General features: G+C 44.1%; 1 protein-coding gene, 1 long non-coding RNA gene and 1 other non-coding gene across 3 annotated transcripts; 1 reads left to right on the top strand and 2 right to left on the bottom strand.

Annotated features, from left to right (window-relative positions):
- The first annotated feature begins 975 nt into the window (after nucleotides 1–975).
- Nucleotides 976–1047, top strand: trnaq-cug (transfer RNA glutamine (anticodon CUG)). The gene has a single exon. It is a non-coding gene; the product is annotated as a tRNA-Gln (tRNA).
- An 11925-nt stretch (nucleotides 1048–12972) lies between these two features.
- On the bottom strand, nucleotides 12973–16559 carry LOC131739425 (cis-aconitate decarboxylase-like; the record flags this gene model as incomplete). Its single annotated transcript, XM_059033391.1, has 4 exons — nucleotides 12973–14576; nucleotides 14915–15120; nucleotides 15991–16083; nucleotides 16401–16559. Coding segments are annotated over 4 exons (1383 nt in total), but the record flags the coding sequence as incomplete, so codon positions are not given.
- Nucleotide 16560: 1 nt separating this feature from the next.
- Nucleotides 16561–17131, bottom strand: LOC131739426 (uncharacterized). Its single transcript, XR_009330521.1, has 3 exons — nucleotides 17074–17131; nucleotides 16790–16850; nucleotides 16561–16588 (listed from the first exon to the last, which is right to left on the bottom strand). It is a non-coding gene; the product is annotated as an uncharacterized LOC131739426 (long non-coding RNA).
- Nucleotides 17132–18419: the final 1288 nt, after the last annotated feature.

Raw genomic sequence — 18419 nt, 5'->3', positions numbered from 1 at the left:
AACATGGTCAGAGATATACTGCTTCCATCCTGCAATGTGTTTGATTGTTTCATGGAATTGATTGTTTTTTATTTGCATGCACATTAATATTAAAATCATAAAGTCCTTCATGTGTCCTTCACAAAGTCCTTTGCAGTATGTGTCTTGAAAATGTCGAGTTTTTTTTTTTTTTTTTTTTTTTTAGAAATTTCTTCCGCTTTAACTAAACATAATGAACAATGGATTCACTGACCAATCCGTGTATCATTCATGTGATCGACCAGGAGGCGATCTGTCAGATCAGGTGATTTTTTTTAACCCTTCCAAGCTGGGTACAAATGAGCTTACAGCTACACCCCTGCTGGTCATGTCATTAATTGTAGTGTTCTAGTATGTATTGCTTTATTTAAATGAAGGAGTAATCATTTCTACCAATTTTGCATCCAATATCCTTGCATTTTTCCTTGTCTTTAAAATGAACATGTTCAAAAAAAAAGAAAGAAACGACATGCCATGAATTGTGAAGTGGTATTAATAAGAAATATTCCTGTATAACTTCAGATATTCCTGTATAACTTCCCTACAGAGCATGCCAACAGTAGTGTGTCAATAGAGCAGTTACTGTAACGGGAGCTGATTGAGTCCTACAGTATGAGCACCAGCACACAATTGTATGGCACTGTATAATCATGATGCACAGCCCTCACTAACACCTTTCAGAGACATTCGCCTCTAGAGTATTCTTAATCAATGCTACATCACTGCAGTCCAGGAGGTTTATACCTATATCTAAATCATCAATATCTAAAGGTCTGTAATATTAATGATTAAAACGTCGCATTTTGGATTCAAACTGGAGAAATGGATGTTGTTGAAGGACTGTGTGCAATCAGAACGGGGAGAACGCCTTGCGGTCCAGGGGTTGTCAGCAGTAGGGGATTTTACACTTGGGTGCTGAGGATGTTACAGCCATTCCTCTCCCGTTTGTTCCGCAGCGGTTCCATGGTGTAATGGTTAGCACTCTGGACTCTGAATCCAGCGATCCGAGTTCAAATCTTGCTGGGACCTGTATTTAACCATATGTTTTGATCATGTGAACTACCAAATGTCATATGTCCAGACCACGAGGGTACAATCGGTCACATAAAATACAATGCAGATTCCGATATCTGAGCTCGGAAAGTGTTTATTAACAAGTAATGCGCATTTTCAAGTGTTTCAGATTAATTTCAGAAATGTCGCGCGCTTAATTTTAGTCCTGCATTGTAGTAGAGAACGACAGTTATAGCGCCGTCCCTGATACGTTTCATTTCACATGTCTCTGGCACACATTTTCTTGTGTTTTGCAGGGTGCCGTGGCTTAGATGGATAACGCGCATATCTCGTAAACAGAAGACCCTGGGTTCAAATCCCAGCGGTGCCTTTGGTTATTATTTTTTTCAGCACCTCAAAGTTTAGGCTGTGTTTGTGTCACATTTTGTTACTGGTGGGGAGTACCTCCAACACAGACAAATGCTTTCCTGTAGTCGCAGGATAAACACTTTTGTCAAAAGAGAACGAGAAACAGTAATAATAATTTTAAAAAAAAACTGCGACGAGGATACGATTCAAACCCACGCGTGCACCGCACAACTTACTCTATTGCCCATTATTATTCCGATTAAAACCACTCTATTACTGTTCATTAATCAAATGTAGATATGTCTATTTCTTGGCGGTGGCCCGACTGCATTCAATTAAAAGCGCACCCTTTATATTATTACAGAGACTGTGCACATTGATTCGCAACCCTGACCATGTGCTTTCGCAACCACAATATCTCTATCACAATGTATCAATCTGTTTGTACCCACAGACAAAGAAAATGACCTACAAGTCTGAGAAGTCACGACGAGAGGTATTTGCTGTGAACTTTTCAAGTTACTGATGATGGGGAGCCGAAGCAGTGTGTTGCAAACTCTTTACAAATAATTAGTGCCTTCTTCACTTGCAACCTCTGAAGGATTCATTAAAACACAGTCAACAAGAGGCTATCAGGAGCTTTGTTCACAAATAGGATCACTTGCCATCCACTGCATCTCTAACTACTGTGGATATTTGTCACTTCTTAGGAGAACCTTTCAATAGAGGTGAGCAGCAACATGTTGCAGAGTTTCTCACCTAATTGTCTGAAATTTGTCCTGAAGTATCTCGCATGGTTTCAGTAACAATAAGTCATGATATTCTATGTACTACATGTAGCTACTGCTCATCAAACCGAGAGGTGTTGCATATTTATCCTCTACATGTACATGCTGGTACAGATTCCATGTGTTTGGAAGAACTAATTTATAAAATTACAAATGGGCAATGATTCCTGGTAGCAAATGCAGGCAATGCAAAACTTCTCCAATCATGAAACTTGAACTTATTCAATCAGCAGGGAGACTGATTGCAGTCCAACTTATGCTTTGGGAAACCAAACCAGACGGGACCGTTACAAAGATACAATGCTAAGTTTAATGCTGTGCAGAAGAGCACAATTACTGTGGACAACAGGAATTACCAATTAGCTTCCATTATCATACACCAAGGACAGGGTGTTACTTCAGGACACTTTGTGTCTGTTCTTGCTGTGGGTGCTACTGGAAAATGGGTGCATGCAAATGATGCACTTATTGAAGTCAAACCATGGCCAAGAAATGCAAACAAAATGTATATGGCCTTTTATGAAGAGATCTAATGCTTTACAAATGCCTTAGCCTAAGTTCATAACACCACTATATCAAGGCGAATAATGTTTTTTTTTCCAGCATTAAAATGTGTTTGTATGCTACCCTTTAGCACTGACATACATATGTACCTTTTGAACCATTTATAACATTGAAGTTTTGTACCTACGTAAATATCAATATATCAATACCTACCAAAATAGACATGTTGTTTTCACCACTCATGCAACTATAAGAATACAATGTTTACACTTTCAATACTGTCCAAAAGTCCCTTCTACCATTATTTTACTTTCAAATCTTTTCTCATTACTCTTATATTACTCTACTTATTACTCTCTTGTAATGTCTGTCTGTCTATTTACCATACACATTCTCAAATATCTTTCCCTCGCTTTATTCATTATTTGATGAAGTAAAAAAAGAAGTGATACCTATAACAAAAACATTGTCAATGTAAAAAAAACAAGTTAGAAAAAACGCAACAGCCGTTTAAAGGGGTGATATCAAACACAAAAGCCCAAGTTAGGAGAAGCAATTAGGCCAATCTTGTCAAGCATCAAGCAAATAGGCACAATTGGAAAGGTGCTGGGGCCCAAGATTCACACAATGCTTGCGTCTAACTTGGCGCCTTTTTTTGATCGCTTCGCTCCACTTGAAATGCGCAGTGGCGCAGCAGGTTAAGGTCGTGTGCTCTTCAAGAACGTCATGTTGCAAGTTCAAACCACTTGAAATGCTCAGTGTGTGAGTGTGTGACTGAGGCATACACTGAGACACACTCACACACACTGAGACTGGTGTGTTGTAGTATGTGTGTTTCTCAGTGTAGGTGTGTCTCGGTGTGTGTGTGTATGTGTGTCAGTGTGTGTGTATGTCGCAGTGTGTGTGTTTCAGTGTGTCTGTGTGGGTCTCATAGTGTTTGTGTCTCAGTATGTGTGTGTCTCAGTGTGTGTGTGTGTGTATGTCTCAGTGTGTGTGTATGTGTCACTGTGTCTGTGTGTGTCTCAGTGTGTGTGTATGTCAGTTTATGTAAGGAGGCTTACATAAACTGTTTATATAAGGAGGCTTTGTGGTCCAGTGGTTAAAGAAAAGGGCTTGTAACCAGGAGGTCTCTGGTTCAAATCCCCCCTCAGCAACTGACTCACTGTGTGACCCTAAGCAAGTCACTTAACTTCCTTGTGCTCCGTCTTTCGGGTGAGACGTAGTTGTAAGTGACTCTGCAGCTGATGCATAGTTCACACACCCTAGTCTCTGTAAGTCGCTTTGGATAAAGGCGTCTGCTAAATAAACAAATAATAATAATGTGTGTGGCAGTGTGTCTCAGTCACTTCAAGTCATACAAAGAGCATTTCAAGTGGAGCGATAAAGTGGAGCGAAGCGATCAAAAAAAGGCGCCAAGTTAGAAGCAAGCATTGTGTGAATCTTGGGCTCCAGCACCTTTCCAATTGTGCCTATTTGCTTGATGCTTGACAAGATTGGCCTAGTTGCTTTTCCTAACATGGGCTTTTGTGTTTGATATCACCCCTTTAAACGGCTGTTGCGTTTTTCTAACTTGTTTTTTTACATTGGCAATGTTTTTGTTATAGATATAAAACACAATGCAGATTCCGATATCTGAGATCAGAAAATGTTTAATAACAAGTAATGCGCATTTTCAAGTGTTTCAGATTAATTTCAGAAATGACGCGCGCTTAATTTTACAGCCGTGCATTGTAGTAGAGAACGACAGTAGTCAATGTCCTGATACTTTTCATTTCACAGGTCTTTGGCACACATTGCATTGCGTGCTGCAGGGCATCATGGCTTAGATGGTTAAAGCGCCTATCTAGTAAACAGGAGATCCTGGGTTCAAATCTCAGCGGTGCCTTTGGTTATAATTTTTTTTCAGCACCTCAAACTTTAGGCTGTGTTTGTGTCACATTTTATTACTGTTGGGAAGCATCTCCAACACAGACCAATACTGTCCTATAGTCGCAGGATAAACACTTTTGTCGAAAGAAAAGGAGGTATTATGACACAGGCCCGGTTTTTGGGATGGAACCGTATAACAGTCTCGCGTTTTGATTGGTCCATGTCTGTCACATGAATATGTCGTCACACGAGTGGAAAAGCTTGCAGGCATTGTTAACATTGTGATCAGAGAGAGAGAGAGAGAGAGATCTGCTTTCCACAACCTTTCCATTAAAATATAATGTGGTATTACGCTGTACTGATATAACAAACTATGGGTGTGTGACAGGATGGACCGAGGTTTGAGACTCAGAGACAGTTGAAGTTCAAAAATAAAGTTTTTAATAAACAAAAATACAAAATAAATAGGCACAAGGGCCAAACAAAAAGGTTTCAAAAACACAAAACAAACAACACAAAACCAAAAACTTACAAAATAAAGCTTTCCAGGCTGGGCCTTGCCTTCACTGGATTCAAACAGAAAAACAATGAACAAACCAAACACTCTTCTTACAACTCTCTTTCTCTCCAACTCTCCTCTCTCCCAGCCAGAGCCTCTCCCCTGGCTTTTATCCCCTGTGGCTGGAGCCCAATCAACCAGTAATTGCCAATTATTCAATTGGGGCTCCAGCCACATTCTCACATGTTTTCCTGGCAGGGAGGAATTTTAACCCCCTCCCTGCCAGTCCCAACCATGATCATAAAGACGGGGCAGTCCCCCGTCACATATCCCCCCCCTTGTGCGAAGCACAACATGGCCTAAATGGCCACCTCCCCCCTCAGTCTCAGTCCCGGAAGAGGGGGAAGCACAGTGTCCATGGGGGTGGCCATGGTGGGATGTCCGGCACCACCCAATTCTTCGTGGCCGGCAGCTCCCTCTTCCGGGGCTCCGGCAACACACTATCTTGCCATGAAAGTGCCGCTGGGGGAGCTGGTCTCCTGACCTCCCTCCCCCTCTTCATGGCCAGCAACTCCCCTCCATGGGGCTCCGGCCACAGTGTAGCGACCCCAGGCGAAGCAGGATCCCTAGCAACCCCAGGTGAAGCAGGATCCCCGAAGACCCCAAGAGACGGCAGCAGCAGCGGACCCTCGGGAGGCGACGGCAGCAGCAGCGGACCTTCGGGAGGCGACGGCAGCAGCAGCGGACCCTCGGGAGGCGACGGCAGCAGCAGCGAACCCTCTGATGGTGGAGACGGGAACGACGGCCCGGCTCCCTCTGGTGGCGGAGACGGGAACGGCGGCCCGGCTCCCTCTGATGGCGGAGACGGGAACGGCGGCCCGGCTCCCTCTGATGGCGGAGACGGGAACGGCGGCCCGGCTCCCTCTGGTGGCGGAGACGGGAACAACAGCAACTCGTCTCCCTCTGCTGGCGGAGGCGGGAACAACAGCAACTCGTCTCCCTCTGCTGGCGGAGGCGGGAACAACAGCAACTCGTCTCCCTCTGCTGGCGGAGGCGGGAACGGCAACTCGTCTCCCTCTGCTGGCGGAGGCGGGAACAACAGCTCGTCTCCCTCTGCTGGCGGAGGCGGGAACGGCAACTCGTCTCCCTCTGCTGGCGGAGGCGGGAACAACAGCAACTCGTCTCCCTCTGCTGGCGGAGGCGGGAACAGCAGCAACTCGTCTTCCTCTGCTGGCGGAGGCGGGAACGGCAACTCGTCTCCCTCTGCTGGCGGAGGCGGGAACAACAGCTCGTCTCCCTCTGCTGGCGGAGGCGGGAACGGCAACTCGTCTCCCTCTGCTGGCGGAGGCGGGAACAACAGCAACTCGTCTCCCTCTGCTGGCGGAGGCGGGAACAACGGCAACTCGTCTCCCTCTGCTGGCGGAGGCGGGAACAACGGCAACTCGTCTCCCTCTGCTGGCGGAGGCGGGAACGGCAGCTCGTCTCCCTCTGCTGGCGGAGGCGGGAACGGCAGCTCGTCTCCCTCTGCTGGCGGAGGCGGGAACGGCAGCTCCGACTGTTCTTCCCCTGCAGGTCCCTTCAGCCCTGGGCCTGTGGGCTTCCCCTTCTCAGGCCGTGGACGCACCGACTCCTCCCGCTCGGGCCGTGGACGCACCGACTCCTCCCGCTCGGGCCGTGGACGCACCGACTCCTCCCGCTCGGGCCGTGGACGCACCGACTCCTCCCGCTCGGGCCGTGGACGCACCGACTCCTCCCGCTCGGGCCGTGGACGCACCGACTCCTCCCGCTCGGGCTCCTCCCTCTCGGGCTGTGGACGTTCGGGCTCCTCCCTCTCGGGCTGTGGACGTTCGGGCTCCTCCCTCTCGGGCTGTGGACGTTCGGGCTCCTCCCTCTCGGGCTGTGGACGTTCGGGCTCCTCCCTCTCGGGCTGTGGACGTTCGGGCTCCTCCCTCTCGGGCTGTGGACGTTCGGGCTCCCCCTCTCTGGGCGAAGGCAGCGGCTCCCCCTCTCTGGGCGACGGCAGCGGCCCCCATTCTGGCTCTCGGGACGGCAGCTCCTCCCCTTCTGGCTCTCGGGACGGCGGCTCCTCCCCTTCTGGCTCTCGGGACGGCGGCTCACCCCTCTCTGGCTCTCGGGACGGCAGCTCCTCCCCTTCTGGCTCTCGGGACGGCAGCTCCTCCCCTTCTGGCTCTCGGGACGGCAGCTCCTCCCCTTCTGGCTCTCGGGACGGCGGCTCACCCCTCTCTGGCTCTCGGGACGACGGCTCCATCCCTTCTGGCTCTCGGGACAGCGGCTCCATCCCTTCTGGCTCTCGGGACAGCGGCTCCTCCCCTTCTGGCTCTTGGGACAGCGGCTCCTCCCTTTCTGGCTCTCGGGACAGCGGCTCCTCCCCTTCTGGCTCTCGGGACAGCGGCTCCTCCCCTTCTGGCTCTCGGGACAGCGGCTCCTCCCCTTCTGGCTCTCGGGACAGCGGCTCCTCCCCTTCTGGCTCTCGGGACAGCGGCTCCTCCCCTTCTGGCTCTCGGGACGATGGCTCACCCCTCTCTGGCTCTCGGGACGATGGCTCACCCCTCTCTGGCTCTCGGGACGACAGCTCCACCTTCTTTATTGGAATGATTGGGGCGTCTCCCATATCTACCGCCAGGTAATTAATGACCATCAGGGCCAGCTCTGCGAAGGACGCCGGGTGATGCTGTTCCTCCCACTTTTCCCACCTCCCCCCATCTCGACGCCACAGCGTGTTGATAACTATGGGGAGGTCGTGGGAGAGGTCTGCCTCAGGGTGCATCAACCAGTCCCATATTTCCTGGGATGGTGGTGAAGGCGGTGATGTAGAAAGTGGTGGGGTGGCTGCCGAGGACGGGGTTTGCAGCTGCTCCTGGTCCCGATTGTGGGGGCATCCTGCCCAGTTGTGGCCATCCACCTCACAGTACCCACACCAGTCAGCTGGTAGCCCATCTGGACAGGACCTCCACTGATGATCCTCCTTCCCGCACCAGGAGCACCAGGGGAAAAGACTGGCTGGGTCCTCCAGCTGGGGTGGCTGTTGTTGCAGCAGCCTACATTTCTTCGGCTGCTGCTTCTCCTGCCTTTGCCGCTGTCTGCTTTTCTTCCCCATTTTCCAAAAAAAAAAAAAAAAAAAAAAAATACTGCTCTGAGCCTCCAGGTGGCGCTATCCCGTTTCTGACACCAAATGTGACAGGATGGACCGAGGTTTGAGACTCAGAGACAGTTGAAGTTCAAAAATAAAGTTTTTAATAAACAAAAATACAAAATAAATAGGCACAAGGGCCAAACAAAAAGGTTTCAAAAACACAAAACAAACAACACAAAACCAAAAACTTACAAAATAAAGCTTTCCAGGCTGGGCCTTGCCTTCACTGGATTCAAACAGAAAAACACTGAACAAACCAAACACTCTTCTTACAACTCTCTTTCTCTCCAACTCTCCTCTCTCCCAGCCAGAGCCTCTCCCCTGGCTTTTATCCCCTGTGGCTGGATCCCAATCAACCAGTAATTGCCAATTATTCAATTGGGGCTCCAGCCACATTCTCACATGTTTTCCTGGCAGGGAGGAATTTTAACCCCCTCCCTGCCAGTCCCAACCATGATCATAAAGACGGGGCAGTCCCCCGTCACAGGGTGATTATTTTATATGAATTATCATGTTATACACGAATGTAAGAATTGTCTTTCTGTGGTGGTGTACTTTTTTCTTTCAAGTAGCATATATCTATAATCGTTTTTGTGATATATTTTAATATAACATGTATACACTATTGCAGTTTTGTTAGAGGATACATTAGTTTATCGCTAATGCAATCACAGTTTTACATATAGACTGCCCCTGTTTTCATTTACGTCCCAAATTATGGGCCGCTTTGCTTTTCAGATAATGTCCCAAATTCTGGGCCGCTTTGCTTTTCAGATAATGTCCCAAATTCTGGGCCGATTTGGTTTTTAGATAACGTCCCAAATTCTGGAAACTAAAGAGAAACTAAAGTATTACTGCGTTAAAAAAAACTAGTATGTTGATGTTTGTCATTTTGATTTATGGTTATCCGTTGCATAACACCTGTCTGATTAGTTTAATCTACCATTTAAATTTAAAAATAGAAAACAAAAGAAAAGCACTAACATGCTTATGAGATAATAAGTGTGCCCCTAGCTATGCTGTCTATATGACATCATCTTCATCTATTCACACCTAATTCAATTTCCTTTAAGTTTTTTTTAGAGATGCTATTATGATGTACATAATTTGTATGACAAAAAGGAAACTTTATGCAGTTACAGAAAACCCAGTTTTTCTTGCTTTACTGGTATTATAGGTTACATTGTGTGCTTATGTAATGATGGTATCTGGGTCTCTGGCAACACATATGCTGGCCTGTTAGATTTAAAATAGAAGTTTTGTGGTCTTTAAAACTCTTCAAAAAGGGCATTAAAGTCAAATAAAGATCCCTCTAGTCCATAGGTTAAACCTCAGTTCAGAAATTCAGGTTTTTTTTCTGAGCTTTTTGAGAAACATTAGTTAGTAAGCCTGATAAATACATAATGATCAAAGCAGAAAAAGCAATCGTGAATGAGGCAAAACACACCCAGGAGTCTATTTCAATGATCTAAAGAGTGACATATGTAAATACCCCTGCTCTTTAACTCAGTGTTAACCCAGCTGGGATTTACTTACAGTATTAACATTACAAATACAGTGTGACAAAGTTGTGAAAAATCTAGATTAACATTTTTAAAATAGACTCCATAATACAATATAAAAGAGAGTGTTAATCTTGTGTTCTCCTTGTTGCTTAGATTCACTTTGCAAATTAAATAATTTCAGTCATTACATCCTGTTGGCTTTTTAAAGGAGAAGTTTAAACAAGCCCTCCCCAGACTAGGTGCACAAATTATCTAAGAGGGGCGTCTAGTTTGTGAAGTGCATAAAGTTTAAAGGAAACATAAACTAAAATAAGTAAATAAATAACACATTGATGAAGCAAAGTGAAAGAAAAGGAAGGATGACAAATAAACACAAGTGTAATGAAGAGGTGAAAATGAGAGAAAGAAGGGTAAAGGAAATGTCTGGGGATATTTTTGTTTGTTTGTTTTCCAAATGGTTAACAAATTCTTTACTTAAGAAAAAATGAGCACCACTGTTGGTCCAGTTCAGGAAATGGCAAGGGTCTAGAAAGGGGATTTTTAAATCAGGCACAGATTGTAGCAGGGCAGCATGCATGTCATACTAGAAGGGTGTTTGAGGAAATACTGTAAAGGAAGTGTAATGGAGAGTCCTGCATACCTTCACTGGGTGGGTGTCCTTCCCCTGAATGCATCTCATCATTTACATATATATATATATCCCTATATGAGGAAGTGTAGGATTACATTTCTCTGCAATGCACCTGCACCCAGGTAAACCAGGTAAAGATGCGTGGAAATGTTAAATGAAGTCAATCTTTCTTTATGAGAGGGGGTTCAGACAGGGGAGGAAAGTCTATTAACATGACAAGAAAGTCATGGGTATGAAACAGCAATGTGTGTTGTATGGAAGAATTGGACTGGGGATATACCTGGCTGTCTGTCTGTCCATGCCCATGTGTATCACACTTACAGTTCTGCATATATCTGGAAACATGAGCTCTCTGTCTGTACATCTGCCTAACATCTTGAGAAGACAACATGTTTTTCCACATACAATTTATTATACATTACCATGATACTAACACCTCATTTTCTTGCCGAAATACTTCTAGGTCTTACAGCTTATCCAGTTATACAATTTAGATTTTACAGCTGTAGCCGGGATGTTTGTTGCTGATATTGTTAAATATATATATTTTTTTAAAACTTAGAAAAATCACAGCCTGGCTGTTGTTAGTCTTTGCTAGGGGTGCGTCACGTTTAAGACTAGTTGAGAGAATAGTATAAGCTTGAATCAGGAAGAAACAGTTATTCCAACAGAAACTATTTATCTTCACTGGAATTCATTCAAGTGTTTAAACTAATTTGTTTCCCCTCCAGTAATTTCTATTAACGTTATTCAACTTTTATGTCATATCGTGTGGCAGCCAGAGCAGTGTCATAGCAGCTCTTTCGGTTGGAAGAGGTCAGTGACATTTGTGGTTTATATTTGACAGAAGATTGTGTTTCTAAATTTGCAATAAGTGATGTCCCCAGATCAGGAAGTTGACACACGAACACGGGTACTGCAGGTTGAAGCGCTGGTGCGTGTATTTATTACACAAATTAATAAAAAATCCAACAAAAAACACTGCTCACAGAGCCAAATAAACACAAATACCTCCACCAAACAAGTAGCAATTGTCTCTTTTCTTTTGATATTTTCTCCTTCACTTGCTTGCTTGCTTGTTCGCTCGCTCACGCTCCTCCTTCCTGCGCACCCACCCAGGTCAGCAAATGCTGCGGGTTTTTATAGATGTGGTTATCTCCGGATTAGCAAACACTTAATCAATCTGGAGATGACGAGTTTGCACGAGTTTAGGGGGATGGGGTTTTTACATTAACAAACATTCACCCGTTCTAAATCAACACAAACAATACATTTAAATCATACAATAATAACATCACCCGTTCTAAATCAACACAAACAATACATTTAAATCATACAATAATAACATCACCCGTTCTAAATCAACACAAACAATACATTTAAATCATACAATAATAACATCATTTGTTGCTGAATGCATGTCAATGCATACCCTGCATTTGTCTGTTTCACCAGCTAGACACAAATTACACCAGCTCAAATAGAGCTCCAACTCTTAACTGATCAACCTCTATCCCTCAGGGATAAACCACACCTGAAATTGGGGAGATTTCTGGGGAGATAACTATTTTGTTAGGTGAGGAAAGACTTATATGGGGAAGTTTGACAGGTTATTTACATTCACAGATGATTCTAGGTTAGGTAGAAGCTGGCAGCAAACACTAATATTAAAAATGATCCCATAAGTTTACAGAAAACTTAATTTGAAGTTTAAAATGTTATTATTTTTGGTTTTCTTTTTATAAAATACAGATTTTATAAGCTCAATGTCCCACTCCACTCCGTCTTACTGTTGCTGGTTCTTGCTTACGTAGATGTGTAGGCTGTGTTTCTTCCAAATTGCTAACATACAAAACTACAGGACAGGACCACCCAGGTGTATTAAAGTAAAGCAGGAGAGGACCCCCTGTAGAGATGGGGTCTCAAATGCAGGTACCTTACAATATGTGAAATGGCCCCCTCCAGAATAATTTTAACAACACGTGGACTTGCAACATTGAATAAGTCCTGGCAGTCAATGGTGGCTATTTATTACTGTTATTGATTAATTAAAAAGCATGTGCTGTCAGTGTTTCATGAGTATTGACACAACTGTTCCAACATTTTCTTGAATTCAGGCCGCTGCAAAACATATTTTCCGTGTTCCTTGCTCTGTTTATAGGAGTGCTGGGTACAGTTTGTTCAATTGCAACCTCTTGTTGAATTCAGCTGTGGTCAATAAAGTGAACGAGGTCTGTTTTCCTTGCCACGAGAGAACAGGAGAGGAGCAGACCTGCATTCTTGTGGAAGTACCTCATGAAACCCACCAAGTATTCTCTTTCTTTTAAACTGAGACTGTTTCCAATAACAAATAATGTTTGTCATATATTTTTAACTTTTATTGTGCTGCCCCCAATGCCAAATGTGAACAGAAATAGAAGTTAAAGAAAATGAAATAACCAATGTTTCCGATTAATAGTTCTCTTGTAGATTGTATCAGTATGCTATGATATTTGGTTATAAAATGGCATGGACGGTTTCTGTAACCTAAAGTAGTACGTTTCTCATTGTAGTCTCACACTGCAGTTTGTCTATTGATGTAATTTGAAGGAGACGAAAGGAAATATCCCCTTGCATGGGCAATTGATTTCAAAAGAGAACACTTCATTTTACCAATTTATTATCTGCAGTATATACAATACATTTATATCACTTAACAATGTACAAGTACTGTATTATTGTACACCTTAAACACTGTAAACTAGTAATCTTTTTCAATTAAATAAAATATAAACACCAAAGCAATTACAATTGATTCATTTGTATTATATTTGCACACTTGGGGCATTACATTGATTTCACATTTGATGATTTAATTGATTGAATTGACGTATGATATCTTCCGAACTAGTGACCTGTTACACAAATCAACAGTATTGCAATTCCGATACAAAAGTCTGAAATTACACACAATAAATCTTTGTAAAAGATAATAAAAAAGATAATAATAAAAATTAATAAAATAACAAGAATTCGATAAATAGAGCAATAGTGAGATTTACAGTGCTAGCAGAATTGAGAGTATATACATTGCATAATCCATGTGAACTGTGCTTTACTTACAATTGAGTATGATTGGTAATTAATCACTAAAATTATGCACTATAAAACAAGAACAACAACAACAACAACAACAATAATAATAATAATAATAATAATAATAATAATAATAATAATAATAATACAGTAAAAAAAAAACACAAATGGCATAAAGATCGTTTCCCCAATCATTTCATATTGTTTTCTTCAAGTGTATGTCATCAAAGGATGTCATGAAGCCCTTCACTCCAGGTGCATGGTGAGGTGGGAGCAGTCCTGCATGTCTTCTATGTTCTCCACGGCATCAATGATGGCCTCCACTCTCTCTCCTGGCAGGACTGCCCCAGCGTTGGCCCGGAACTTTTTCAGCAGACTGTCACGACTCAGTGGCTTCCTCCAGTATCCATAAAAGGTGTTGCAACGACCCTTCAAGACATCGCCCGTTGTGAGGGTCACCAGCACCTCTGCGTACATCTTATTGAAATTGGCAGGGTTGTCCTGGGGGTGCTCGACCTGTACTCTGCTCAGGAGGCTGAGCAGCTCAGGACGGTCCAGGAAGGCTGGGCTGAAGGATTGGACACTGACCTTGCCATCCAGCAGAGCAGTGCAGGCGTTGAACTGGAAGGAGTGTCGGGCCTGGTGCTCGGATTCAGGGAAGGGCCGGTTGATATATTTGGAGAGGGGGATTCTCAGTAGGATGTTCTGGATCATAGAGGGGTGGAAACCCCCTACAGTGTTGACCAAATGCTCCCGTGCTGAGCACGCGGCGTCTGCCACCCAGTGCATCCCCAGGTGTGCAGGGAAGCGCTTGAAGGCTATGTCCTGGTCCTCCAGCAGGAAGCGGGGATCCTGTTCCACCGGGGAGGGCAGTGCCTGAGGCAGGTAGTCGTTGTAGAAGGCGCTAAAGCCAACGCAGCCTGGGGTCGAGTCCAGGATCAGTGTGCTGGCCTCCAGGCCCCGGGATGCCAGCAGTGCCGCCTCCAGACCAAGCCGGGCTGCATTCCCAATATGAAGAGGCTTGGATTGAGTGGCAGCGTTGGCCATGGGAGCCCCTGCCAGCGAAGCAGCAATCGCCAAGGCGTTTGAACACTGCGAGCGATCCAGGGAAAGCAGACGGGAGCAGGCAGCAGCACTACCCAGAGGGCCCACTACAGTCGGGGGATGGAACCTGAAGGGAGAAACACAGGCATGACCATCCTGGTAACTGAGAGAGTATTTTACATTATATATGCTTTTAATGGTTTTAAAATTCTGATTTAAAAACAACCTCGGGTAGACAAACGTTTCTCATCATGCCTTCTAAAAAACATGTTATTTTACTAGGAAAGTGTAATAATAATTTCCAATAAAAACAACATAATCACTGTGAGGCTAAAAAAAAACCCAAAAACAGATTAAGATTTGCCTTCAAATTCAAACACTGTCTCATTCATGCTGGAAGAATATTGGCACACTTCCTACACACTACAGTATTGTGCCAAGTTTGTTCGGCAGCACTCTCCTCACCTGTTGGGGATGTTTTGGGCTTCGTTGGAGAACCTCATGAGCCGACCCTGAATCTCAATGCCCACGTTGAAGGCTAGCAGGAGGTCCATCCCACTGGGCTTGGCGTTGCCAGGTAACATCTGAGCAATAGCGAGCAGGGCAGGAAGGACTGCCCCTGAGGGGTGGGTGGCTGGGTGCCAGGTATCATCGAAATCCATTGAATGGACCTGTAAAGAAGAACGTGCGGGCACAGTAAGCACCTGGTACAGTGTGATCTCCACTGACATTCCTGACTGTGAGGAAGCCTGGCAGTGCCCCATCTTTCTACAAAAGAAACTCAAGGACATGAATACAAACCTGAGCTTTCACTTTTCAAAAAAAAAAGAAAAAGAACAGGATAAATGGAATGTGTCATGAATACAGTCACTCCCTGATGGGCATATATCCAGTATAATGAACAAATTAAATTATTTAAGTATTATATTTACACAATTAAGGCATTACATTGTTTTTTAATTTTCTGCATTATGAAAATGTTTTGCCTCAGATCTCAGAAGTTTTTCTCCTTTGACTTTCTCATAGAACTACTCCTCAATCATCTGCTAAGTAACCTGTAAAGTGCTCTTGTTTGCTTTTCTCAAACAATTACTTAAAACTAGAGATAAAACAAACGTTTTAAACTATTTTATGTTGAAATAATAACACATCATCTCTTACAAGATCTATTGATTTGTGTACTGTATATACTGATAGTAAATATTGGCAACCCAGCCTCTGTTCATGATAATTTTATGTTTGGATTAATTTGTGCTTACTTCATTTTAAATTTTAAATTAATAAATACATTTACATTTACATTGTCGTTTTTTTTTTAAGCGTATCATTTTGGAATGCTGTATTTCAAGAGGTGTTTTCATGGAAATTAGTTGCAGGAAGTGTAATGAGGAAATGACCAGCCACAGACACGAGCTGCAGAGCTCGTCAGCTGCTAGAATGTGCTCATTTCATGGACTACATTTTTACAATTTGAAAGGGCTGAGCACTGTGTAAACAAACCTGACATTAAAACATGCCAGCCAACAAATACACTGACTTACCGCTACTCCATTGACAAAGGCTGCCAGACAGGGAGAGAGTCTTGTGTGCCTTCGACCAAAGACTGAACTGATGTAATCCGGAGCATACATTTGCTGCAAAGAGAGTTAATCACAGATCATTATAGGGTCTCAACATTCTTGGAAACAAGATGGAAACAAGCAAGTTAAATTCTTGATTATCATCACCCTGGTTTGACAATGCAAACCTCAATTGGAATGGTGACTGTTCAAAGAAACTTTTCAAAAATGGGGTAAGTACTGAAGGAATGGTTGATATTAAAACTGTACAGCCAGGGCCCACTTCTTTGGCCATCATTTTAGGACAGCATTGTTACCTTTGGGGCCACTAAGGTCAGCAGCCTGTGTGCCCTCTGTACCATAGCCCAGTGTAAGGTCAGCTGAAGGATTACCTGGCAGTGCTGCAGAGCCAGCTCGAAGACATGAGAGCTGCTTCCCAGCAGCCCCACCCCGATGCTGTCCAGGATCATCCTCTTACTGCGGTGCAGCACAGTGTCTGACAGCTGGCCCGGGTGCACCAAGTGGATGAACCCTCCAAAACTGCTGGTGATTGTCTTCTCTGGGGCAGGCCTTTCTTGCACTGCAGGACAACAAACAGCAGGTCAGTCTCTGCCTGTGCTTCACGTTAGTATTCAGAGCATCAACTCTACAATAATGGACTAAAATAACAACACTTAAAGTCAACTGGGTCCATTCAATTGGTGATGGTATGAAATCCTTAAAATTGACATTATTTACACAGTTTTTTTTTTAATTAAATAGCTTTTTAAAAAATGTTTACCTTCAACTGCAGATTTATGTAGAAGTCGCAGGCAGGAAAAGTGCCTCGAGGTTCTCTGAAACTAATTTAAAAAGGGAAAAAAATTAAATAAAATCAATATGATATATGACAGAAAATACTACTACTACTACAACTACGACTACTACTACTACTACTACTACTACGACTACTACCAATACTACTAATACTACTACTACTACTACTACTAATAATAATAATAATAATAATAGTAAAATACAAAATAAAAATGCATACATTTCTAAGAGTTTCAATGCAATAATTACCTTGAGTGCTGAGAGCATGATGGTGTTCAGTAGATTGCTGTGTAACAACAAAGTTCTGTCACTGAGCTGATATTTTGCTGTGATTCAATCCTCTCTTTATATTCTTTCATATCTGGATGCCGATCTTCCTCCAGGTTCCAAAACCCCTCCTTCTTTTAGTGAAACTATTCAACTAATTGGGGGGATTTTTCTAATGTTATTATTATTATTATTTATTTCTTAGCAGACGCCCTTATCCAGGGCGACTTACAATCGTAAGCAAATACATTTCAAGTGTTACAATACAAGTAATACAATAAGAGCAAGAAATACAATAACTTTTGTTCAAGCAAAGTACAAGTGTGACAAACCACAATTCAATAATACAGCAGATAATAGTGATAGTTACATCAGGATATGATTAAATAGTTATAGTTACATCAGGATGTGATTAAATACAAAGTACTACAGGTTAAACACTTGGCAGATTACAGTATTCTGAAGTACAGGATTAAATGCAGTAAAATAGGGGGCAGATAAGAGCAAAATAAAGCACATTTACATGAAGGGTGATAGTGTCCCAGGATACAAACAGAGGAGTTCTACAGGTGCTCTTTGAAGAGGTGAGTCTTGAGGAGGCGCCGGAATGTGGTCAGGGACTGGACAGTCCTGACATCTGTAGGAAGGTCATTCCACCACTGCGGAGCAAGGGTGGAGAAGGAGTGGGCTCTGGAGGCAGGGGAGCGTAGCGGAGGTAGAGCTAGTCTTCTAGTGCAGGCGGAGCGGAGAGGTCGAGTGGGGGTGTAGGGAGAGATGAGGGTCTGGAGGTAGCTGGGTGCAGTCTGGTCAAGGCATCTGTAGGCTAGTACAAGAGTCTTGAACTGGATGCGAGCGGTGATCGGGAGCCAGTGGAGCGAGCGGAGTAGTGGAGTAGCGTGGGCGAAGCAAGGCAGAGAGAACACCAGGCGGGTAGCAGAGTTCTGGATGGAGCGGACGGGTGGCGGACGCAGGGAGGCCAGCCAGGAGGGAGTTGCAGTAGTCTAGGCAGGAGAGTACCAGGGCCTGGACCAGGAGCTGGGTAGCATAGTTGGTGAGGAAGGGTCGGATTCTTCGGATGTTGCTCAGGAAGAATCGGCAAGTGCGTGCCAGAGTGGAGATGTGCTGGGAATAAGAGAGGCAGGGGTCCAGGGTGACTCTTAGCTGAGGAAGAGGGAGAGTGTGGTAGATTCCAGGGGAACAGAGATAGAGAGATCAGAGGAGGGGGAGGGGTAGGGAAAGAAAAGGAGGTCAGATTTAGAGAGGTTGAGTTTGAGGTGATGCGAGTGCATCCAGGAGGAAATAGCAGACAGACAGGTAGAGATACGGGA

Source organism: Acipenser ruthenus, chromosome 11 (genome assembly GCF_902713425.1).
Source record: "Acipenser ruthenus chromosome 11, fAciRut3.2 maternal haplotype, whole genome shotgun sequence".
Lineage (NCBI taxonomy): Eukaryota > Metazoa > Chordata > Actinopteri > Acipenseriformes > Acipenseridae > Acipenser > Acipenser ruthenus.
The sequence above is the reverse complement of the archived record's forward strand: the minus strand, read 5'-3'. Positions and strand labels throughout refer to the sequence as shown.